Source organism: Dendrobium catenatum, unplaced genomic scaffold, assembly GCF_001605985.2.
Source record: "Dendrobium catenatum unplaced genomic scaffold, ASM160598v2 fragScaff_scaffold_156, whole genome shotgun sequence".
Lineage (NCBI taxonomy): Eukaryota > Viridiplantae > Streptophyta > Magnoliopsida > Asparagales > Orchidaceae > Dendrobium > Dendrobium catenatum.
Window position 1 is genome coordinate 1,734,233 of NW_021318618.1, and position 26,825 is coordinate 1,761,057.

The 26,825-nt window shown below is 33.8% G+C and overlaps 1 protein-coding gene across 1 annotated transcript; it reads left to right on the top strand.

Annotated features, from left to right (window-relative positions):
• The first annotated feature begins 371 nt into the window (after nucleotides 1-371).
• On the top strand, nucleotides 372-26,825 carry LOC110094053 (exosome complex component RRP4 homolog). The gene is made up of 8 exons (XM_020819195.2): nucleotides 372-521; nucleotides 775-1,091; nucleotides 2,118-2,219; nucleotides 2,362-2,407; nucleotides 2,572-2,661; nucleotides 9,778-9,843; nucleotides 14,455-14,523; nucleotides 26,236-26,825. Exons 2-8 carry the CDS (start codon nucleotides 934-936, stop codon nucleotides 26,659-26,661), a joined length of 957 nt encoding a protein of 318 aa, XP_020674854.1. The 5' UTR covers nucleotides 372-521; nucleotides 775-933; the 3' UTR covers nucleotides 26,662-26,825.

Sequence of the window (26,825 nt, forward strand, 5' to 3'; positions counted from 1 at the left end):
TTTATGAAACTTAAATAGAAGATAAACATAATAAAAGCACTGAAATACAACGCAACATTTAAAATATTTGAGTAGAAAATACTTTATAAAAAACAAAACTGATGTTAAATATTTTGAAGCTTTTTACAAACTCTTTAAAAAATTATCACAATATAATTTTTTTTTTCTTTTTTTGTATTTATTAGTTTCTTATGAACCACTTATGTTTTATAGCAATTAGCATTATTACTATAAAATTACTTTACCAATCAATACTAATTATTATATTTAATAAATTATTTATAATTAATAAATTAATGAAAACATGCAAAATGATATACACCTTATTTTTTTATTGGTCATATGTATTATAATTATCAATATTTAAATTTTTAATATTAAACGTACGAGGCCCAATATATACCATAGTTTTTCATTCGTTGTCTCGACCCAACCAGCGGGAATCCCAACCAGCGAGGCGGGGAACTCCAGCGGCAGAAGAGTGAGGCGTCGTCTACTTGCCAGCGGAGGAAGGAAAAAAGGTCAATTTTTGTCCATTTTCGCCTCACTGTACTTTATGTCGTGCTCTCACTCTCAGTATCGTTGTATATCTATTTTTTATAAAGCGAAAAAGCTGCTCTAGGGTTTATATTTTTTGGTTGCTTGATCCACTAAGAAGAATACGCGCATTTGGGACATTTGATCATATACAACAGCAGTACAGCACCACAACCAAACGAGAAATCACTTTTTGGTTAATTAGCAGTATCTGACCAATTGTTTTTCAAACTGCAGTAAGCGATTATTCAACCACAAACGGCTTTCAACAGAAAATCTTTCGACAGCTGTTTTACAACTCCGTCCCAAACAGACCTTTAAGTGAAGCAAACCCTAATCCAAAGCGCCGAGTGAGCCTAAAGGCAAGTATAAGAAGCCAAGGAAGTCGAAGAACAAATGATGAGGGAGCTTCATGTTTCACTGAATCAAACGCAGAAGGTGAGGTTGCAAGCTGCATTCCAACATCTCTCTGATATTGGTTCCCAAGCCTCGTCCGGCCTCCTAGTCTCCGTTTCAGACACCATCCCGGTTAACAATGAAGATGGCATTCTCAAGTAAGTCTATAGACGGATCATAATGCAACTTATTTGTGTGATTCTAATCCTAAGTTTCATTGAAAGTCTGTAATTTTGTTTTGAGAAAACCGTTTAAGGTTCCAGAAATCTGGAATTCCTTTGGTTGAAAATCTTGTTTATAATTAATTTTGGAATGCTAAGACTCTTTGGTTTGATAAACCATTAGTAGCTTTTATAACATCCTAGGACATTCACGGAGGTAGAGAGATAAAAACTTTAGCGTCATAGCTTTGAGTGAACATCCAACATACATGCAGATAAAGTGAGAGAAGTGCAAAACTTATAAGAGACTCCATAATTTTTACATGGAAAACTCTGAAAAGGGAGAAAAACTACAGGGTTTTGCCCTGTTGAAATGAATCAATTAGTGTTTCTTATTAATTACAAATGATGCCTTTCGTCGGGGTTGGCTCAATGCCGCAAATATACATCATATAGAGTACTTTGCATGGTTGGGTTTGATGGTGGTTGGATGGATTATAGTCGGGAGGTGATGGCGGTTGGACAGACTATAGTCGACGGGCAACGGTGGTTGGAAGGACCGTTGTCAGTGGGCAACGGAGGTCGGACGAAGGCTCGACGATGGCTGCCGGAAGGAGGTTTGACGAAGATGGTTGGACAGAGGTCCAGCAGTGGCGGCCTAGTGGTCTTCCCCATTCAATTACGGTAATTATGCTAAAAGTGGTTTGAAAAAGTAGGATGTAGGATGGCGTTATAATGGCATTACAATATCTAAGGTCTAATAGAGTTGCAATGAAAATTATCCAGGTTTGTGATGAGAAAATTCAAGGCTGAAATATAGTTTTTGATTGATTAGTTTTCACATTGTTATCTATGTTAGTGAATCTAATCTTAATTAGCAGAGTTTCTTCTGATATCAAGGTTTCTCATGAGATCATTTACATGCATGTCCTTACCATTTTACGTCCAGGTGGTGGCTACACTTTGGGGTGTTAATTATTTTGGGCATGTTTTTTCTGCATTCACTTGCCTCGTTTTTTATAGGGGGCATGGGACTTCAGAGCATGATGGCCAAGTGGTGGCTACACTTTGTGGTGTTGTTGAAAGAGTGAACAAGCTGGTTTATGTTAGAGCATTAAGGGCCAGGTATTTGCATCCATTAACTATTGGAAAATTGATGTTATGTTTTTTCCTTCTAATGGTGCATTTGTTCTGGAGGGGAAATTTATTTAATTATTCAGAGTTCATGGAAATTATATTTGTATTACTGAAATAGTAATTCCTCCAGGTACAAGCCAGAGGTTGGAGACATTATTGTTGGAAGGGTCATTGAGGTATTGCTTTCTGAGCTGTAGGAAGTTTGTTGGTTAATAGCTAATAAATAGAGCGTATATGCTTTGTGATTATATGGGGCTGATTTGGTTTAATATTTTCTTAATTCTCATGATATAGTTTAATTTTTACCTGCTTGCCGATGATCAACTTGTACTTTTTTAAGATTGCTCCAAAACGCTGGAAACTTGAGATTAACTTCAGTCAGGATGCGGTTTTGATGCTTCAATCAATGAACTTACCAGATGGTATCCAGGTACCCAAACTTGTGTTTTTTCATTTATGTTATCTGAAGTAATGGTTCCTAAATTGTCTTTTATTTAATTTTGTTGTTGTATTTTTTATGAAATCTCAAACCAAGCATGTTTGGTTGGCTAAAAAGTGTTTGAAGAGTCTTAGGCTTCGTTTGGGATGGTTTTCTTACTGCTTCTTAATGCAGCTTTTTAGTAAAAAAAAAAATAATTTTTGTACTAAAAAGCTGCTTTAAGAAGCAATAAGAAAGCCGTCCCAAACGAATCCTTAGCCTTAAATTCTCTTAGCATCACATACGAGTCCGATAAATTATTTTCTCATGTTTTTTTTTCTTTTGGAAGGTGTCCATTTTATAGATAATTTTGTTTTGCTTGTTAGAGCAGAACAGTGATATTGTGAAAGCTTAAAGGTATTGATAGAATCAGGGAACATTAAAATTGGCTGATTTCAAGGGGTTTTGCTGTGAAAACGGTTTCACGCAGTGGGTCTGTTTGAAAGAATTTGTTTAGAACATTAAGGTTATGATTGATATACTGAAAAGCTTGATTCAGTCAGTTTTTAGAGTTCTACTATACCCAAAAGTGTTTTTCTTTTTTTCTTTTCATAACAAACTTTTAGCATGGTTGAATAGTGTGAATGTCATAATTTAGAATTGTGTTATACGAGCAGACATGCCTAGTAATGAAGACTAACTGTACGTCCTCTTTAAAGATTTTGGTACTTCTAAAGACCTGTTTGTTTTTGTTGTTATGGCCAATAATTATTGGCAAGATGCTGTGTTCTAGTAACGAAATCCTCATACAAAGAGGAATCACGACTAAGTCTCCGGACTGATCTTAAGGCAGATGGCATGCTAGGTGGCCCAAAGAGATTTTACATTCTATCACCCATAAAAAACTAGAAGCCATGAACGGGGTACGTTTGAATCCATGAACGGGGTATGTTTGGATGAAACAATTTGATTGCATTACACTCTCTTTCTTAGTGTTTGCTTACAAAGAGGAATCACGACTAAGGCTTCGTTTGGGACAACTTTTTTATTGCTTCTTAAAGTAAATTCTTAGTACAAAAATTTTATTTTTTATACTAAAAAACTGCTTTAAGAAGCCAAAAGAAAGCCGTCCAAAACGAAGCCTAATGCTTCGTTTGGGGCGGCTTTTTTACTGCTTCTTAAAGCAGCTTTCTAGTTAAAAAAATGAAATTTTTTGTACTAAAAAACTGCTTTATGAATAAAAAAAAAACCGTCCCAAACGAAGCCTAAGTCTCCGGACTGATTTTAAGGCAGATGGCATACTAGGTGGCCCAATGAGATTTTACATTCTTTCAACCATGGAAAAACTAGAAGCCATGAACGGGGTATGTTTGGATGAAACAATTTGATTGCATTACCCTCTCTTTCTTAGTGTTTTCTTTTAATGAAGCTGCTTCTAGAAAAGAAGAATAAAAATTATGACTGAGAAAATAGTTCTTGAGAAGTTATGGCATCAAAAATAGAAAAATGCAAGCCATATCAAAATGAAGCTTAATACCTGATCTGATTGTGTAAATTTTCAGAAGAAATAGCTGTTGATTTGTTTGTTATCCTTTTGTAAGATTTCTAGCTTCCTTGTAATTAATACAACCCTTAGTAGTATTTATATTTTGCACTTTTTAAAACAGATGTTTTTCTTGATCATTATTTATGCCTCCGCACTCCATTGGAACTTACTCATGTAATACAGATTTATAGATTTTCATATACCTTTTATCAAGATCTCTCAATTTAATTAGCCATCTCATCCGCATTAAGTTTGTTTAAATTATAGAACTCTTATTTTCCTATTAAATAATACATTTTGAAAATTTGATAATTTCTTACATTTCCTAGGTCAATTATTTCTTTATATTAGTTTTTTTTTAGTTTTAAGCTATATATTTATAAATTATAACTGCTACCATATGCATATGGTTAAACTCTCTTGGAATCACCTAATAATCTTTGTAAAAATACTTTCTTTCCCACTAAACATTAAAAAATATATATGGGATTTGTTAGCTGCATTTTGTAAAACTAAATGTTTTTCTCATTTATTAAAAAGATGCTTTCATTGTTGCAAGATCATAGTAGCTTAAAAAATAAAGTATGACTGCGTCTTTACAAATCTCTCTCTTACCCATACCATTAATCCTCTTATAATAGACCATACTCCTAGAATCTATGTTTCCATTTAAGTAAGCATCAATTGTATGTGCTTTTGATATTTCATCTATCTATTTCTGCATAAAGTAACCACCAATAGAGATAATGATGCAGCCAAATTTTAGATGCTAAGGTTGTAAACAAAAAAACACAAGTAGTGCAAACTCAATGAAAGTCTTCCTTACCTTAAACATAGACAAACAAAACCTTACAATTTAAAATAAAAGTAACAAAAATAACAAATAATTTAAACACGACACAATGACAACCTACAAATATGACTCAAAGACACCTTGCAACTTTTTGAGAAGAAAGATACAATGGAAAGGTTACCATGGAGAGAAGAAAGAAGATAGAAGTTCGAGACGAAGTTAAAGAGAAGAAGGGGAAAGAAGACTTGGCTCGCAAGCTAAAAAAACCCGCAGGTTTTTACATTTCAAAAATTATCACTCATAATCTCTCTAAACAGCAGCAAACAACCCCCTTAAATAGGGAAAAGAAACCAACAATCACCTAAAGCTGCTGCCTGATGCCCAAATCAGCCAACCAAAACAGAGGGAATAACTCAGGAAAAAGGCACGACCAGCCCAAGAACCGAACGGACAAGCAATCAACAGCCAACCATAATCGGAACAACCAATAAACCCAACAGAAACCAAGGGAAAAAAGGCACGACAGGCTTAGGAATCAAACAGCCAAGCGCCCAACAGCCAGCCAAACACGAAACAACAAAAGGGAAATGGGCCAAGCCCAATAAAATTAAAAATAGCCCACTAATAAATGCCCAAAGACATGATTTTTTGCCTACATCAATTCTCCCTTTGTGGAGAAATCTCATCTACTTATGAGATGGCTTTAGAACCTCCATCAAGCGCATATTGAGCCATATCCAACTCCCGAATCAAAGTAGCGTACTTCTTTTCGATCATCTCCTTTTCTTGATTAAACTCGGCTAGAAGCTGAAGCTTCTTACTCTCATATTTTTATGCACAAAAGCACATTTTTCTTGAATTTTGTAAAGCTCGTTCTTGAGTGGATTGGTAGAGTTTCCTTGGGATGAGACCCATTTGCTTGTTGGAATTTGGACTTCAAGATCACTTGGCTGATCATGATTTTTCATTTTTTAGAAGAAAGGAAGACTAGAATGACAACCACAGGCTCTGATACCAAAAATGATGCAACCAAATTTTAGATGCTAAGGTTGCTAACAAAAAAACACAAGTAGTGCAAACTCAAAGAAAGTCTTCCTTACATTAAACATAGATAAACAAAACCTTACAATTTAAAATAAAAGGAACAATAATGACAAATAATTTAAACACAACCAACCACAACCTACAAATACGACTCAAAGACACCTTATAACTTTTTTAGAAGAAAGATACAATGGAAATGTTACCATGGAGAGAAGAAAGAAGATAGAAGTCCGAGAAGAAAAGGGAAAGGAGGCTTTGCTCGCAAGCTAAAAAAACTCACATGTTTTTACATTCAAAAAATTATCACTCATAAACTCTCTAAACAACAGCAAACATCCCCCTTAAATAGGGAAAAGAAACCAACAATCACCTAAAGAAGCCGCCCAAATCAGCCAACCAAAACTGAGGGAAAAACCCAGGAAAAAGGCACGGCCAGCCCAAGAACCGAACAGACAAGCAGCCCAATAGCTAGCCATAATCGGAACAACCAAGAAACCCAACAGAAATCAAGGAAAAAAAGGCACGACAGGCTCAAGAACCAAACAGTCAGGCGCCCAACAGCCAGCCAAACACCAAACAAAAAAAAAGGAAAATGGGCCAAGCCCAATAAAAGAAAAAATAACCCACTAATAAATGCCTAAAGATATGTTTTTTTGCCTACATCAGATAACCAGAGCTATCATAAAGAGACCAAATTAATATTTACATTTATTATTATTTTTATTAATATTATACATGAATATTATTATTAATCTTCTCAATTACTTTTTTTTTACATGCAAAGCATATATATTTACACATATTATACATGAATATTATTATTTTATTATTATCTTTATTTTTTTTATTATATCATTTTTTAATACATCAAGGTTACCTTCTTCGGGAATATTTTGTAATTTAAAATTTAAATTCTTTTGATATATAGATTGAAAGTAGTCTGGATTATTGTTTATTCATTTTGATGACATGAAACGTATTTATGTTGTTGTCATTATTTGGATTTTATAGTAATTATGGTTATCTATATTGATGTTGAATTATACTTACAGGTTTTAGGGTTTCAATCCTTTCACTAGATCCTAGGGCGTCACACTCAAGTTGGCTCACGAGTCAGCTTGACTCACTTACGCCCCAAGTAAGAGTCATGAATTTTGAAAGACAAATTGTAGCTAGATATCACAAATTATGAAATCAACGTATATTTATGTTCATTAGATTACTGAAGGAATAGTAGTTAAACATCACAAATTATGAAAGAAATACGTAACCTTCAGGGTTTTGGACATCCCGATCACCATGATAGAACTTTGTTCTTATAACAGGCATTCTCAAACTGCATGCCATGATTGTTGAGGCAAATGATGGCAATATTCATCAATCTCTTTTGCACAATGTACTGAACATTGTTTTCAACATATGCCTTTTTGAAACCAGGAAATCCCATGATGGGAGTTCAATGCTGCACGGAGAAGGTAACCTCATCTTTCTTTTGCACTTCTCTTTGTTAAATCCTGTAAATCCATCAAACTTCCAAATTTAATAAATCTAGGATTTAAACAAAATGGGGAAGAGACTATATTTAAGATTATGTAATATTTAAAGTTGTCATTTGGCAAGATTTAGGCTAAAGACAGCTTAAATCCTACTCAAATCTTGTTGCCAAATAGCCCTCGAATTTTTACCAATGGGTTCCTAGTAGTCATGGTTGACTTCAAATCACCACTAATCTATGTGGGTCCCCTTGAATGATACAACCCTCTGGTTGCTGATGAAGATCCTACAATTTGTTGGGTTGACTACTTTTGGTGATTGAGTAAACCAAAGTTAATTACTAATTGGGATGATACAACTATAATATCTTGATCAAGTTTGTCATTATTCCCTCCACTCGTTACTTTGAGCCAACAATTGTATACCTTGAATTCAAATTGCTATTACCAAAAGTGGAACATCATAGAGCTTATAAATTAGCCTGAATCGAAAGTGTTCTTTTGTGATTGAGATGGATAATTAATCATAGTGGGCTGCACTTGTAAGAAACCTTAAACCATATCATAATTGCTTTATATGATAGTTAAGTTATGGATCGTATCTTATCTATTCTTTATCTATCTTCTAAAATAATCATCCCATGATTACTTAAATATTTAACCCAGCTAACTGGTGATTCTTTGAGCCCCACTTTATGTTTCATCCATGCCATTCATTCAGAAGAAATAAGTGGATAGATTGCCACTTTATTGTGTACCAATATGCAATAGATATCAAATATTTACTTGAGATGAATAAGCAAACCTATGCTATTATGTATTTTCAAATTCAGCAGTTAACTGGGATGTAAGGCAAAAGTAATATAAAAGGCATTTGCCAAAGCTTAATTTGAGGGAAAAAAAAAACAAACTAAAAAATCGATAGAGCTGGCCCAATTAATGCCAACAATATGAAATTTATTCAAATCGGAGTTATGTAAACAAAGATTAGCTTTCTAAAGTTTCTCTTATCTAATGGATCCTGAGCAATTCCATAATTATGAATAAACCCTTAGTTTGATATTTTTTATGATACTTTTTTATATTGATATCATCATTCTCCATCCTTTTTTATACTTTATGGGTGCATAACCCCTTGCATGACCTTCCCTCACTGCACCCTTTTTGGTCATTGGTTAGCTTTCTTGGCACCTTTGATGAGACACATGATTGGCCGACTCTTGATAATATTCTAATGGTCGCTGTCACTGCAAGAACATTAGTCAAAGATCCCTACCTTTTCTCTGCTCCTTTCTTTTTCGAAGGCATATCCAATCATTGTCGGCATCTAGGTGATTGACATAGCTCTTTGACCTCTCCTTCAGTTTCGGTCGATGGTTCCTTTATCGGGTTTGAGGACAGTTCTGATGTACTCCTTATTATTCTATTATTCTATTGCAAGACAAGATTGATTTCTGAATTTTAGAAGGATTTTGTGCAGCAGATGAATCTTTTAAGAATGTGGAATCTTTGGAAAACCTTAGTAGCCTAAATGAAACATATCATGAAGAAAAATTATTGCCTCAATGAAAAGTTTATGAAGAACCTCACCATTCCTTTCACGGACCATCCCCTACCACGCTCTTTCCTTCTCCCCAAGGCTGGCTGCAACAACAAAATTACTAAATGCAATCAGCGTTTTATTCTATGGTATGACATCTATCTATACTAATAATTATATTTAGTATTTACTAGAATACCCATTAGATATAATTATAATTATTAATTTGGGAAAAAGCCCATAAAATTATTAATTAATCATTACTAGATTATGACAAAGCATACGGCAGCAGCAGCAACAATTGCTGGTGCTGATAGCAACATCATTAAGTAATGCTGATCCTCTATCAAGGTGATGCACATGATATTTTTTGTTTTTCTTTTCAAGTCAGATTTATTCAACATTGCTAAGTTCAAAGTGTTCCTTGTCAAATAAAGTCATGGGTATACTTTCTATAACTGTATTTCTCAATAGTTACATGGCCAAAATAACTAATCAGCATTTTGTTGAAAACCAAGTTATTTTTTAGTTGTATGCTTATTAAGTTTTTTCATGTTCACATAATTCCAGTTTTATTTTGATGCTTTACTTAATCATTTCCCATAAATTTGAAATTTACTCGCAGTTTTCTTCTGCTTTGAATTTAATATAACATGTCCGATAGTATCTCCAACTAATCTATTTCCTCCCTTTTTTAAATGTGAAAAATTAGAGACGGAGAACTGTTGTTGATGAACTCAACATGCGTACCATTTTTGAGGAGAATGATGTTATTTGTGTAAGCAATCAAACTCCCTTACTTGTAGATTATGCTATTTCTTTTGTGTACTTTTATTTGTAGAGTTCTTAACTGTCCATTTTTTAATGATTTCGTTTAGGTTACAATCAAAAGTTTTGAGTCGTCATTCATAAGCTGAACATTAATTTAAACCAACTATTGAAGTTACTAAAGGGATGAATGCAATGCTTCTTTAGAAGGGGTGCTGTGCTTTAAAAAATTCATCCTAAAAGCTTAAGATTTTCCAAGCATTCTAGAAAATAGGTGCATGCTTGAATCATCTTAAGAACCTCAATTTTTTGCAGACTTTTTGGTTTGAAAATTATTTTACCCAAGAGTGATACCTCAGGCAGTTGGTAGATATAATGATGCAGAATTTCTATATGTTTGTATAGAATTTCAGTATACTCTTTTAAGAAAATAGAGTTCTGGTTATGTTTTAAATATATGTTGAAGCTATTAACGTTATTTATGGTGGAACAACAATAAGTATTAGTGTTGGTAGTATGGTTACCAAGAGATTTTTCATTATAATATAATTAAATAAATGATCAACATTTGAGTCTACATTTTTTTTGTATTAGCTATGGATCATTGGCTTTATGGTGAATGTTCAGAGTGACGTGTTGTGTTGGCTGGGTGTATGATTTTCGTAAATGATATGATAAAATAAGTAAAAAACTAGAGAAATTGAGAAAATATTTAGAAGATATATTGTTTTAAATTAGTGGAATAAATATTGAGTTAGGGTGTATTATTAATATTTATTAGTTTTTATTGCTAGAGTATGAAGTAATGCCTAATTGTGATAGGTTTAAATATCAGGTATCTATTATACAGAATGAGGAGGAAATAAATTCTATAATTAAACTGAGGCGGTTAAAATGAGTGTGTTTCAGGAGTATTACGTTATAGGAAGATATTATAAAGAAATTTTCACTAGCCAAGTTGAATGTGATGAGAATGGTAAGATTGATATGTTTCAAAGCTAGGAAAGGGAAAATTAGTTATATTTGAGTGGTTGAAGTGACATCTATTAAAGATAATATTGTTAAAAATAGAATTACATGGTTTAGATGTGCATAACAAGTGGTAGAAAGTTCCACCGTTAGTTATAAAATAAAAATAGTGTTAGAGCATTAGGAAAAGAAACTGATAGAGCTAAATTAGCATGTGTTATTTTTAAAAAATGCTTTGTGAAGGATAAATTTAACTCCTTAGGAAACAATAAGAAGGAATGAATGAAAAATGAAAAATTTAAAGGCGAAATGAAATATTGGTATAAGGCTTATGATGATGATGGTCTTAATTCTCTAATTTTAGTCTCAGATTTCTTCTTCACTAAAGAAAATTTTTAGTTATTAAGATAGATTGCAAACAAGGCCATATTTATTTTTGAAATATGTAATTAGTGCTCTGAACATCAGAACTTTTACTATGATAATGTTGTTGATGAAAATTTTAGGTTTTCCGTCACCTTTCAATTAGAATTTGAATAGGAAGACATTTTTTTTAACTTTCTTGGTATTTAATCAAATTTTGAAATATAATTTTTTTTTAAAATTCATGTTGTGAAGTAGGATGCCCTCTTTAATGTTTAGGAAGCAAAGCATGGTCCTCAAAATCTCACTTGTAGGAGTTAAGTATATTTGAATAAGAGGAAACCCCCATGTCTTGCCATCATCTTGTATGGATAGGGCGGCTTGGAAGATGTGCTAATTTTATGAGGTGGAGTGGAAGAGAAAGGTGGTCACTCGTCAACAAGTGTATGCTTCCATGTATCCTATTTAAAGAGGCAGAGACTAAGGAGGAAGAGGTGAAACATAGATGTAAGGAAAGTAGGGATGGGGTTTGTCTTGAGAGAGGTGACGAGTCAAGGTGACTAGACCTTTGCGAACATTTTCCTATGCAGAAAGAACCTGCATAAATATAAATATAATCATTTGAAAGAATGATATTCAAATACAAAAATATATGAATCTACTTGCCTCTTTTTTATTCCTAAAGGTCTTGCGTGCTTCATAAAACATTAGGGATTTTATTTGCTATGTATCCTATTTTTGGTTGTGTTTTTATGGTGCATATAATTCCATTAGATACATGAGTTGTAAGTGGATATAATTTATTGAGCTTCAAATTAATCAATGATAAAGTTTGTGAAGCGTTTTCTTCTGGATTATCACTCAATGAAAAGTTTGTGGATATAATTTAAGATTATTGTTTTTTATCACTCATTTGATAGATAGATTAATAGTGAGTTTAATTTTCATATAATGGTTGACAGTTGGAGCTTTTGATTGTATTAATCTGATAACAGTAAATAATGGTAAGCTGGATATATTTTGTAATGACATTGATAAGTGTCTTTTGTCTTCTATTAGAAATTTATCAGTTGAGAGATCAATAATTCTAGTAATTTTTGTGCTTTCCCTTTGATGCGCTAACTTTGCATAGAATCAACGAGTTCTTTGCTCTGGAGAGCATTGTGCATGCTGCTATTTTTGGGCATGTCTTTCTTTAGGCCTATGGATACAAATAGTAACTTTATTGTTATTGATTCGGTAGATTATATAATGTGAGAGCCACTTCATATTCAACACGCATCTTTTTCAGAGTCATTGCAGACTGATATATTTAGTATTTAGATTTAGGCCATTCTTTTTCTTGTTGGGCTGAAGCAATGCATTTATGTGCAAACCAAAAGCTTGCAAATAATGCGGTGTACTGGTTTTCATTATTTAGGCTGCCTTCTTCGCAAGAAGGGTTTGTGAAGAGATTGTCATAAAAAGGTTTGTTGTTCTTGTACCTGATTACTTTTTTGTGTACTTAGTAGTCTATGAGACAACTCCTTAATCATCATAATTATCCTTCTTCCTTTTTTTGTGGTCAGCAGTGTGAATATTCATTTTTTGGTTTTACTTGAGGTGTTATTTTTGTGTTACGTATGTTTAACCAAGTGCTTTACTTTTGATCAGCCTCTTTTCTGTCTTTTTCATCAATTCTATCTTTCCACATTATTATTGCATATTTTGAGCACCATGAAATATGTCCCTATCATTAAAGTCTATTTTTTCACGTCTTTATCTTTGAGTGGTAGTTGTCTTCTATCTCTAATATAATCATTTATCATTGTTTCCTTATGATATGAAAAATTTCATTTATATCACACTTAATTTGGATTTCAATTGATTTGTTTCTTCTCCAAAACTCAGTTCTATACAACATAGTTGATCCGCTTATAGTTTGTTAAATTTAACATGGATACTGCATGATATTCTATTGTCATATATTACTCTTAAAGTACTCCATTTTAAAATCCTTCTTCAATATCATAGTTCTTCATCTATATTTTTAATTTTTTTGCATGATAATTCAGGTTAATCCTATTAAACTAAACCATTTAATTTTCTTGCAGCATTGATTGTTAGTTAAAAATTTCATATATGTTATGGTTACACATATTATTTTAGTTACACTTAATTATAAATTTCATATAGCAACAACTAACTACAAGTTGTGCAGTAAGTGAACAAATATACTTAATGAACAGCGTGATACTTGTTCATATAATGCTCGTTTGTTTACATAATTGAATAAGCTTAGAGGAAAATTTTAGAAACTTGTTATATGAATGAAAAGTTTGAACATTAACTTTTGTTGCTTAACATGTGGCTTGCTATGAATGCAATATAATGCTCATTAAATGATGTCTGAATTTTTTATTTGGTAACTTATTGTTTGGTTTTTGTTCTAGATTTTAAGTAGTTGTTCAAATCTTAATTATTATATAGTCATTTACATTGAAATTATTTGTATTTTTACTTTTCATCTAAAAAATGGTTTTTCTTTTTCAAAATTAAGATTGTGATTTGCAAATGTTTGTGTGTATTTGCATGATTTCGGGTGCATTCAAATACATTCTCATTGATAAATCCTAGTTCTCATGAAATCTTATATCACCCAAACTGTGCACCCCACTTTCTGTTTATCCTCTTGTGGACCTGCATTTTGTGTTGGCTTTAGTTGAAGCACTTTCTAGTGCTTCAACTTATCCATTAATATTTCTATGCCATCTCTGCCTTGGAATGCATTACCTTTAATTGAGGGAATATTTTTGTGGCTGAACGTGTAACGACACAGGATTTCAATGGTTAAAGAACAAAAAAAGGGGGGCTGTGCAATATTTTTTATTTCTATATAAGAAAAAACATCCTGAAAAAAAAAGAAATTGCTCGAGTGCGGTGGAACATTATAACTTATGATGTTTGTAATGGTTTATAGAAGTTGGCATAGTTTTTATTAAGCTAATTTGATTTCATTTGATTCATAAATGAAATTTGTCCTTCGTAGTTTGAATTCAAGGTTCCGAAATTTTAAGAGGTCAGAAAAATGGAATTGCTTAATTTGGAACTGCCAAATAGGGAAAAAAAAAGAAAAAAAAGAAAAATGGAATTGCCTTGTGTTTTTTGGTCATTGATTGCTATTGAGGATAAGTTTAGAATATCTGTTCTTGATCATGATTGTTTTTCAGTTCACTCCTCTAAAATTGCTTTCCCTTATCTCAATAACTTTATTGAAATCAAATGCTTTCTTTATCAACTTCTTTATTAGGCTGAAGTACGTGGTTTCCAGCATGATGGAAGTTTACACTTGCAGGCAAGGAGTCAGAAGTATGGAAAGGTACCTATTTTTGTTTTTTAACTAGTGCTAGTGGATAATATTTATCATGTTTTGAGGTGACATCTCTGGCATGATTCATTAATTTTTGAGCTGTAAAAAATCTGTATATACTCTTCAAATCTATTTGTACTGCACATTTAATGCACATCCTTGTGATCAAAATTATTCACTATTATGACATACATTGCAGTTCACTTTTAATAATAAACTTGATTTAATGAGATATAAGACACAACGGCTGCCCTGTAACCCCTACTGCTGGTTCTTTATAGCCCTTTTCATCAGAGTCAAGTGTGATGGATTATCTCCAACTTTCTCAAAATCCATCGCCTACAACTGATGCTAATTGTGGCTGAGCACATAGCAGAGACAGGTTGTGTGTTAGGAGGGTTGAGAGCGCAAGCATTGAGGCCTGTGCCTCGAACACTTTTTAAATTCATAGGCCGTAGATCAGAAAAAAATAAGAGAGAGAGAGAGAGAGAGAGAGAGAGAGTGAGAGAGATTGTGATATTTCACTACACTGTTATCACAAAGTACAAGGTGATGTGGGGAGATGGCTTGGCATCTTAGACTTGTCCTCTTATTTGCTTGGTTCAATATTCGATGTTATGAGAAAGCTTACATACAAATCAAGGTTTAAAATTACGTAAATAAGCCTCGAGACGTTTTTCGTCCGTGAGGCGAGGCGGTGTGAGGTGTAAGCCTCACCGACGAAGAATTGCGTAAATGAGAATTTAAGGATTTTAGCAAGTAAAAAATAGTGATATTCTATCATACAATAAAAAACATCTAAATGACAATTAAAATTAGGGGAAAGTAAGAAAATATATGCAATAAAATCATGTCCCAAAGTACAAAACCACAAAATATTAGTCTATCAAAACTCCCAAAGTACAATTAAAAAATAACATATATAATCCAATCATGTCCCATCACTAAATGGGTCTTCAAGGGAATCTTGTCACCCCTTCCTCCTCTCCTATAGAGTCCAATGTCTTCCAATCAAAGCATGCACTCATGAAGAAGTAGACTAACACTAACAACTATTATTAAAGATGATGAATAGAACAATATGCCGGACTGCCGGGGGTCCAAGGGAGCGCTGCCCCCTGGCAGGGTTCGACCTGCCCGAGCAGGTCGCGGGGTCAAGGGACAGCGCCCCTGGAACAAAATTTTATTGTAAGAGTAATTTTGAAGTTCTGTTTGTTTTTGAAGTTCGTAAGTTGTTTGTATGGGAAGATACCGAGTGGTACCGAGCATGTTCCTTAGCAGTACCGAGCATATACCTAGCGGTACTGAGCGGTACCGAGCATGTACCTAGCAGTACCGAGCAAATACCTAGCTGTACCGAGCATATACTGAGCGGTACCGAGCATGTACTGAGCGGTACCGAACATATATTTGAGGCGTACGCCTCAAAGGAAATTGCGCAATAACGCTAGTGAGGCGCGCCTCACTCCACCTATGGCGTACGCCTCATGATGCCTGAGAATTGCGTAGGCTTTGATGCTATTTTGAAGCAAATTGTGCAAAGGCGCGCCTCAGATTGCGCAATTTTAAACTATGATACAAATAAAATTACATGGTAAAGTGCAACAAATGTTTGCTATAAAATAAATAAATAAATCTACCTAGCTTATAGCTTATTAAATCATATAGAAAACTCATGCTGAGTTTGAAGTAAAGATGGGTTTTTTAAGAATGATGCTTCTGATGAAGTCTCCGATGACTTCACTTTGGGCTGGTGAGTAGCTTTGGTATATTTGGGTGAGTTGATTTGACGAATTGGGCGCATAGCCTTTATTATGGTTTTGAAAATCGAACCGCTTCAACTATGAACCAGTCATATGGCCGATTTGGTCCTCCTGAAAAAAATAGCCCGATATCAAATCAGTGTGAACTGTTTGTTCAATCGACCAACCGTTGAATAGATCTCGATTTTTAAGAACCGACCGGTTCAATTCATATCCTATGTAAATAAATTACTTTATTATAAAATGTTTAATTAAATATTAAATTTAATAAATTAATTTAAATTTAGTATATTTTATTTATAATGAGCTTAAATTTTTGTAATAATTATTACAAAACATACATGATCCCACCACCCCATATGAGCTCTAAACTCCTGAAAACAAAAAAAGATATCTAAACAAAGCTAACTAAAGCTCCCAAGTGATGTAGGACTAAATAACTTAATTAAAATCTTCTACTTCAAAACATATATATTAGATATTTTTAAAATTATTTTTAATAATGAGATTGATATTTATTTTCTTGGCTAATTATAGTTAATAGTTTCTATATTCATGTTTTATTTGTTTAAATATACATCATTAAAATTAATTTTTATCTATTTATTAATTTTAAATAATCTTACATGAATGATTTATAGATGCAAAATTGTAATGTGAATTTAATATATTATTAATGATTGTAAAATTTATCAAAATGGATAACATAAATTAACAATAATTTATATTAAATTACTAAGAATTTATATTTTAATTATAAGTTTATTTATAAACTATTTTTTTAGCCACAAACTTATATCATTATATAAATATTATATTATTTATTTTTATTTAAATAATTATAATATTTATTACATCATCTAGTTTAACTTCAGTCAAATCATTGAACCTTGAACCTCTCATTTTTTTGATTTGACGTTCGGTCCGATTTTCATATGACTTCAATTAGTATATTCATTATCATAGGGCAAGTAGCTTTGATAAGTTTAATTGATAAATTCATTATCGAGTAAAATTTCTTTGTGGTGACTTCAATCAATAAAATCTAAATTTCCTTTCTTAGTTAAGACATAACTTGTCATGTAACTCTTTTAGATGATTTGCTTTAATTGATAGTGAGTTGTTGAACTTGATTCATAATAATGTGAATTGAGTAACTAAGCCAATGTGATCTTGGGTGCATAGAAATTCCTTGATTCTTATGTCTCTTTGAGAAGTTGAGAAGAAAATGAGAATTTATTGCTTCCCTCAGTTTGAGTTGAGTTATCTAGATATTGACGTGCCATTATTTATTTATTTTTTATTTGATGGTCAACGTGTTGACTGCTACAAGTCTTTTATGGCCCCTTAATGTCTTTCTAAACATTTTGCTTGAGTTTTTCTCATTCCTTTGAAGATATGGAGAAAATCAATAAGTATATTACTAATGATGTTTTTCAAACATTGTTGGAAAGATTTAAAAATGAGAGAAGTATAAATTTGTTTTCTAATTATCTTCATTTTTACCGTCAAAGAAGATCAAAATTGAATCATTCGAAGAGGTTGTTGAAAGCCAAAAAGAATAGTGACATCGGACGTCCCTAAAGTTGTCGAGGCCTAGGTTTAGCAAATGAGATAACTAGTTTCGGAAATAGTAGATCCCCCTCCTGCCACAAGAACTATATTCTTGTGGGCTTATCACCAATTGATGGAAATTAGGATACAGGATAACATAAAAAAAGTATCATAATTTTGAAGTCTTCCTTTATTCCTTAAAATGTATTACACGTTGTTATACCCAAGAGATAAATTGGTTGGCTATCTAAAAGGCTACACACTCAACAATCATAACATGCTATAAAACATTTAGTTTTATGGCGAACCCATGCATTTGGTTCTGAGAAACAGAACGGGTAGCAACTCAACTTGCTTCAAAGTCATTCTATCGGGGTTGGAATAACTTCATAATATCGCATAAGATCAACAACCTTGAAATTGGTAGAGAAATTGTAATCTCCTGAAAGCTCTGAAAGCTCAATTTAATAGGCATTGTTAATTTTTTTTAATATTCAGAAAGGGCCGTCTGCGTTAGGCTTGAGTTTCCTAAAAGTCCCAGTAGGGAATTGCTCCTTCCATAATCTAATCCATACTAGATCACCTTCTTTGAAAACCATAGCTTTCCTTGTTTTATTGAACTGAATTTGAGACTTGGTGTTATGTTTCTGAATTAATTCCCTCACATGCTTATGCATTTGCTGAATTTCAACAAATTTTCGTTCTCCATATGCGCTGCAATGCATTTTGGGGACTTGAAGAATTAGTTCAAGCGATGTTATGGCGTTGCTTCCATACACAGTTTCAAAGGGACTTTTTGTGGTAGCTTGATTGGTCAACTTGTTGAAGGCTAATTCAAACTTGTGGCAAAAGCTGATCCCATTGCTAGATATTTTTTCCGATGAAACAACGCTGAGAATGTACTATGTAGAAGGTTGCCCAAACTTCTATTAACGCAAATAGCTTAAAAATCCGGCGTCATTATCTGAAATAGTAGTTTTGTGTAAGTGAATGATTTCCTTAAAATATAAGTCGGCTATATGGGTAGCATCAATGGTCTTGTTACACAACACAAAATGTGTTATTTTTGAGAATCGGTCGACCACCACCATGTTAGATTTTTTATTTTCCATGTTTGAGGATGACCAAGCACAAAGTTTATATTGATGTTGATTGAAGGCCCCATGGGAACCGATAGAAGATTGTATAAACCCAGTGCTTTGTCCTTGTATCTTGGAAAGTTTGCAAATTTTGCATTTTTTGATAAGGCTATCAACATCCCTTGTAAGAAGAGGCCAATGAAAATGTTCTTTTGCTAATGTCAAATGTTCTTTTTCAACCTCGTGGAATATTGATTTTATTGCCAAGGAAAATATGGTCATCTTGAAGATGATAGAATTGATATGGAGCTATTTGACATTAATTCCACAGGAGGCTGAAATCTATATCAACTGGATACAATTCTTTCAATGTTTTAAAATATATTACCTTGCTTGTAATGTTTGTAACAATTGGTGTCAGTGATTTAGGGCATTAGAGAATTGATTACATTGCCCATATTTATGTTTAAGAACATATGAAAAGCTGAAAGGTACTCTACCCATGCGGCATGCTATCCCTTCATTTTTTTGGCAATTCAGAAATCAAGGAGCTTCTTGGTCTATAAACAAAGTGAATTCCTCAGTTAATAGGTAATGATTTTGATGATACAGAGCTCACATTATTGAATAGGAGTCCCTTGTCATACATAGAATATTCTCACCTCACTTCGCTAAATTTCTCGTTGAAAAATGCGATTGGATATCCTCCTTGATGGAGGATGGCCCCGATGCTAATGTTGGAAGCATCACATTCTACCTAAAAAACCAAATTGTTGGAAGCATCACATTCTACCTAAAAAACCAAATTGAAATTAGGTAGAGCTAAGATGGGTGTAAAAATAACTTGCTCCTTGAGTTGTTCGAAGTAGACTTGGGCATCGTGATTCCACTAAAATGTCTCTGTTTTGACTAATTCGATCAGTAGAGCAACTATAGTGCTGAAATGTTTTATGAACCTCCTGTAAAAAGAGTCCATGGAATTGTTGCACATCCATGAAAGATTGGGGAATCAGTTATTGGCGTATAGCTTTGATTTTCATCGGATAAAACCTCAATTCTAACTACAGAGATAATAAAACCAAGAAAAGAAATTTTATTATTAAAAAATGACATTTCTTTGGGTTGGCAAATAATCATTGTTCTGGTAGGATTTCGAAGACCTGACTTAAATGTTGTAATTGTTCTTTTCCGTGTTGGGCCATAAATCAAGATGTTGTCAAAATATATGACCATATATTTGTATACGAAGGACTGAAAGATTTGATTCACTTGCCTCATAAATGTTCTCAAAGCATTAGACTGGTCGAATGGCACTACAGTCCAATTATACAACCTGCCTCGTGTTTTGAAGGTTGTCTAGTACTCATCCTCTTGTTGCATCTTGATTTGATGACATCCACTACGCAGATCAATCTTAGAAATTTTTTTGACTCATTTAATTGATTAAAAACATCATCAATGTGAGGTATTGAAAATCGATATTGCAACGTAATTTTATTGATTGATTGGCTGTCAATGCTCATTTGAAATGTTCCCTCTTTTTTGGAATATGGAGGGTCGGGACAACACAAGGACTTGCATTGGTTCAGACAAAACCTTTTACAATTAGTTCTTCCACTTAGTGTCGCAATCCTTTGTGTTCACTGGGTTGGAGACCGTAGGCTGGGCAATTCAGCAACACAGAGCATGGAACTAGATCCATTGCATGCTGAATATCTCTGAATGGAGGCAAACCTGTTGTGGAACTTCCATAGGGAAAACATTTTGATATTGTTGTACTAGAGGAGGGATGGCTTCAAGTATAGCGGATAGCTTGCATTCTCTTCCATGAGCACTAACTTGTATACTTCTGGAGCCAATCATGGTTTAAAATTGCGCAATATGAGGCTCGCCTTTACGCAATTCCAGTAAAAAACGCCTCGATGCTTACGCCTCGAGTTTTTTTTATGAGGCTTGCGCCTCAACTTGGTTGAGGCCCGCCTCGCCTCACTGGCATGAGGCTTACGCCTCACTGGCATGAGGCTTACGCCTCACGCTATATATATTAAAACTTACATAAATCTTTGAAGTAAATGCCCGACATTGGACTCTATAGGAGAGGAGGAAGGGGAGAGAGCAGTTCATCATAATGATGATTCAAATGAAAAACCCCTTAGTGATGACAGTGCTGATGACTTATGAGTTCTTATGTGATATGTCATTGCTATTTATGTTTGCAAAATTGAAATTATATTTTAATGAAAATAATAATGAGATTTGGGAAAGATAGAATTTTGAGTTGAACTATATTTCATGTTGTCTTATTATTGGGATATTTTGATTTCACTTCATATCTTATGCTTTTTTATGTTTTATATTATTCATTCATTAGTATATTAAAAAATTATCATTTTATGTTTACGCAATATTTTGATTTTGAGGCTTACGCCTCAAAATGCCTTGAGGCTTACGCCTCGCCTCACGAATGAAAAACGCCTCAATACCCGAATACGCAATTTTAAACATTGGAGCCAATTGCAATTACTTCAAGAATAAGGATCAGTTCAACATGTTCTGTTCAGTATTTCCACCTTCCACCAGAGCAGGTAACGACATAAGCACTATTCACGTGCATAAATGAATGTGTGTTTGCCGCTCCATCATGTATGATATTTTGGTCATACTGCCAAGGACGACCTAATAGCAAATGACATGCATCCTTGGGCACCATGTCACATAGGACTTTGTTCATCAAGATGATCAATTGAAAAATTAATTAAACACCTATTGTGAACCTCCACTTTATTTTTTTAATTTTTATTTTTATTCGGAATCTATCACAAAGTAAATGGACTAGGGATCAGAGTCGTCCAATTGGAGCTTCTCAACCATTGTGGTCGCTACAATATTCTCACAACTTCCACTATCGACGATAACGTTGTATACATGGTCTTTTATGGTACATCTAGTTCTGAAAATGTTATGATGGAGCCACACCTCTCCTTTGTGTGTATTTAAGATGTGTCTAAGAACCAATATCTTTCCTTCATCAGCATGTAAGTAAGTTGTTCCATCTTAGCTACCTCTTCGGTCTTTTCGTCAAGAGCATCATCCAATTCAGGTTCCTTGATGAAAGAGAAACCCGCCTATTTGGGTAATTTGAGGCATATGACCATACCATGGCATTTAAAATACTTTAGAGTAGCAACATGTGGCTTAGATGGACCACTATGCATACCTCCATTGGAATTAGTCTCCTATTATCTATTGTTAACGATTGTAGGCTTGGTCGACGGCATTGCCCCCTTCCATGCATTTGGTTCATTTCCTAAAACCTGCTAGCGGTTTTCTTGGATTGGACTTGTTGTTTTTCTACTTTAATTGCCAAATTGACTCATCCTGGAAGGTCCAATAGGAGTGGAATTGAACCACATTTTCTATTGCTGGTTGCAATCTTCCCAAGAAAAGAGCGATCTTGTTTACCTCCGATTCTATGAGATCACTTTTAAGCGAAAGTTGCTCAAATGCAACCAAATATTCTTCAATTGTGGATTGATTCTGCTGTAGCTATGTGAACTTCAAGAAGAACTTTTGTTGGTATTTCTCATGAAGATATTTCCGCTGCATTACTTTCTTCATTTTATCCTATGACACAATCTTGCTTCTTCCTTTCTGATTTCTAGTTCTTTTCATATTTTCCCACCATAAAGAAGCAATTTTCTTTAATTCGATTGCCACTATTTTGTCGATTCGATCAACGGGGACTTCTTTGAATCAAGAGTCCTTTCTATTGTGTGCAACCAAATAATAAATTCATCAGGATCAATCATACCAGGAAAATCTATTTTGATATCGCAATCTGTTGGATGTTTCCTGCCAATCCTTCCATGCAGTGGTCTACCCAATTCTTCATCACTAGAGTTTTCTCGATAAAATAGGTAGACATCCTCTTCCTCCTCTCGTCATCCCATGTGCTCTCTGATGTGAAACATATTTGGAAACAAGAATTGCTTAGGAATTAATAACAAGTTGTTAAGCTTTGCTAAATTTAAACTTAACGTTTCACCAAGATAAGAATCAAGGATTTCTTAGTTGCAGTTGTGCTTTGGTATGCAGTTACATGAAAGATTAACAGGACAATTTTAAAATACGAACAAAAATCATAGTAACACTAGATGCAAAAATAACAAAATCCATCATTTAACAAGTACAAAGTTCACATCGAGTTCCCCTCACTTTCACTCTTGATGATGGGGTTAGCTGGAGAATAATTTCAGCAAGCCTAGAGATGCCACTAAAAGAAAGAAAACACCTGCAGTCTTGTTCAACGAGAAGTTAGCCGGAGGGGAAGAAGTTGGTGGATGTCCGTTGATTCACCAATGTCTGGAGGGTTGTTCTTCAATAGCAGACGTCAAGGTGAAGAGGATGCAGTTGATGTAGTCGTCGATGGTGTCGTCGAACTCCAAGTTGAGGTTGAAGAAGGGAGACCGGAGAATATCCACTCGTCCTTGAGGATCATACACGAAGTCGTGGTCTCTTTCAGGATCGGCCATTCATGGAGGGGAGGCCGGCTGCTGGAATTTATTGTGGCTATTTCTTCATTTGAAATGATTTTCTAGTCCTGTTTATTATACCTTGCCTATTTCCTTAACAAGAGCAAAAAGGCTCTAGAAAAAAAATCTCATACACAGTGGAAGATTGAAAATAATGGGGTGGGTTTCGGTATTTAAGAAGCTAGAAGTGGTGAACTCCCTTATTTTATGCATGATTTGAAAATGTATTAATCTAATATTTATGAACAAAGTTTTGGTCTGCGGGATAGTTATTCCGTACACATTAAGGATTAGTTTGATTTCTCAGCAAAAAATTGAGATTGGCTGCAAACTTTTAGTCCCTCATCCTTAAATGTTCTATAATGTAAATCAATCAGTTTAAGCGACTCCCTTTAAGATATAGTTTAAATCTCTTGGGTAAAATAAAAATGGGTTTGTTTAGTTTGATATTTGTTATTGAGAAAGGATGTTGTGTATTCTTATAACTATATTATCTTTCAAATGTTGAGTGTTCGGTTCAATGCATTCTTAGTTTAAGAATGTTGTAATATCTAGAATGATTCATGATGATTGTTTTTTACCTTTTTTTTTTTTCATCAAGGTTGAGATGATTTAGATAACATCTTGTGTCATTGCTATAGAGAATGTTGTGATATCTAGAACGCTTTTGGTGGTTTGTTGCTTTGTTACTGTCTCTTCTTTGCATTTTCTTGCTTGTTTACATCTTATATTTTAGCTTATATGATGGAGGAATCAAATGGATATCGTTATGCAGAACAGTATTTAACATGTTGGTTGAGGTTTCATCAAGTATCATTTTCATAACATAGTTTTGTTCTTAGATTTATTTTAATTTGTTTTTTTTTTTTGAAGTAAAGCACTCATTAGTGATTTAATCTATTTACCGGATAAAAGAAACAAAGAAATAAAATTACAGGTGAAATTTTCACATTGATTTTGTATCAAAATATGGACACAAAATTCTGATGTGAGCTGAGAAGTTAATTTGAAGTTTAAAGAAGTTTTAGTGATAAAGTAAAAAACTAAAAGATTTGGAGTTTTTAACTGAGTGTACAGTTTATAGTTTAATCTCAAAATCTATATTTGACAACTATGTTGCCAGAAATTTATTTTGGGGCAATGATAGTACTTTTTACTTTATTAGCCTTGTCCAGCAGGCTCTAGTCAAATATATTTGTTATATTTATTGTGAATTCTGATGCTATGCCTTGATGATTACATGCATGAAATAAGGATCTTTTTGTTTGTTTCGAAGTTGGTGTTTTTAATCCCTGCTCTATATTTAAATAGGACCTCTTTTGGGCAGAATGTGCAATATATGGTTTAATCATGTTCGCCCATCAATCTGACCAATTTAAGCTGATTAGTTTAGTTAAAATTAGTTTGGTTATTTTTCTATCACAATCTTCAAATAAATTGATTTTTGGTGTGTTTTAATTAAAAATTTTGGCAAACCAAATTAATCAAACTAGTCATACAAGATGATTATGAAATATTAATGAGGTTAATGATCAGATCGTCATTGTTGATGTCTTCAAAACACCTCTTGCAATTGCTGAAGGCTGTTATTAGCATTTGGCACTCACTGCCATTGGTTTCATGCATGCATGAAGCTAAAGCCTGATGATGACCAACATTCATGAACAATTTCCGTGTTCATTGACCAACGAATGTAGCTAACGTTTTGCCTCTTTATGCTTCTTGCTTTATAATAGAAGATTAAGGAACTTTTGGGTTGACTCAAAATTTGATTTAGAGATTCGAATCAATTTATTTACCAATCCATCTGGATTTATCCAATTGCCAAACATTTACCTGATTCTTCAGTTTCTTCTCAATTAGATTAGTTACCAACCAAGGTGGGCTGGAGCTCCTAAGTATTAACTACTAAGGTTGAATGATAAAAAAAGAAGGGATTATTAGTAGAAAGGGCTTGATATTGACCCATAAAAGTATCATGCGAGAGTGATATCAAATTCTCAAGATTCTTGTGTGTGTATTTACAATCTCTAAACCGTTTCATGTGAGAGCTCTACATCGATAATCACTTCATTTCTGATTAGAAATTTTCTTAGAAATAGTCGAATGTTCTTCCCCAAAGATATTAAATAGCATGTTTTGCGGTCTGTTCCATTGTTAATTAAATGCTGTTTAATTGAATAATTTCTTGTTTGTGTCACAATCATGGAAAACATTTAGGTTTCATTTGGGACAGTTTTCCTACTGCTTTTTAAAATGGCTTTTTAGTACAAAAATTTCAAATTAAAAAAAACTTGTGTACTAAAAAGCTGTTTTAGAAGGCACGAAGAAAGCCATCCCAAACGAAGCCTTAGTGACTCGAGCCAAATAAACTAACCCTTGGTAGACCAAAGTCGGATTAAGCTGGATCTATATACACCCTATGGTTTTTTATTTTTATTTTTGTATTCAGCTACAGTTAAATTTGTTGTTTAATACATAAGTGTTTGCTAGTAAGTGAAGGCAAAATCTGTTATATCTACACCAACTACTTTTGTAATCGTATTATAGGCAATTTTCTTATGTCTAAACTAACTCACGATGCCAATTGGGTACTTTTGTGATTCATAGCAAAACTCAGTGAATTTTTGTGCCCGTGTTTGGTACCAATTTTTGATTTCGTTTGGGACAGCTTTCTTACACAGGTGGTCCCAAACGAAACCTTTGTCTCTGAATTCCTTAACTGCTTTATCACAGTTTTAGCCCATGCTGAAGTAGACATTCTTACAAGACAAACTTTTATACCCTGCGCAGCTTGAAAGGGGGCAACTCCTCAGAGTTCCAGCATATTTGGTGAAGCGTCGCAAGCAGCATTTCCATGATCTTGAACAGTACGGCGTTGATTTGATACTTGGTTGCAATGGATTCATTTGGGTAGGCGAGCACGTCGTACCAGCCGATAACGAAATGGTGGAAGATCAAGAAAGCACGCTGAAAGACAAAGAGCAGAGTTACACTCCACTTGAAATCCGACAAAATATTTGCCGGATTGCCAATTCTGTCCGTTTGATCTCAGCCCTGGGCTTCGCCATATCTGTGGATGCTATTATAGACACAGCTGAAGCAAGCAAGTCTTCAAATATAGACATAAAGGACATGCTTGGTGCAGAGTTTTATGTGCAGACTGCTGAAAGAGAGGTGCAGAAGAGGATTTCTCTTTTGAAGAAGAAGAGGGGTTGATTTACGCTATGAGAATTTCTTTTATGAATCATTTTTTTCTGTTAGTTTGGGGCCAGACTTACAAATGGGGGCATCATTGTAATATTAGTATCACAAAATTAATGAAGTCTTTTTTTTTTTTTTTTGTCTGAGAGTTGTATTAACCTGTTGTTCTAATCTTTTCT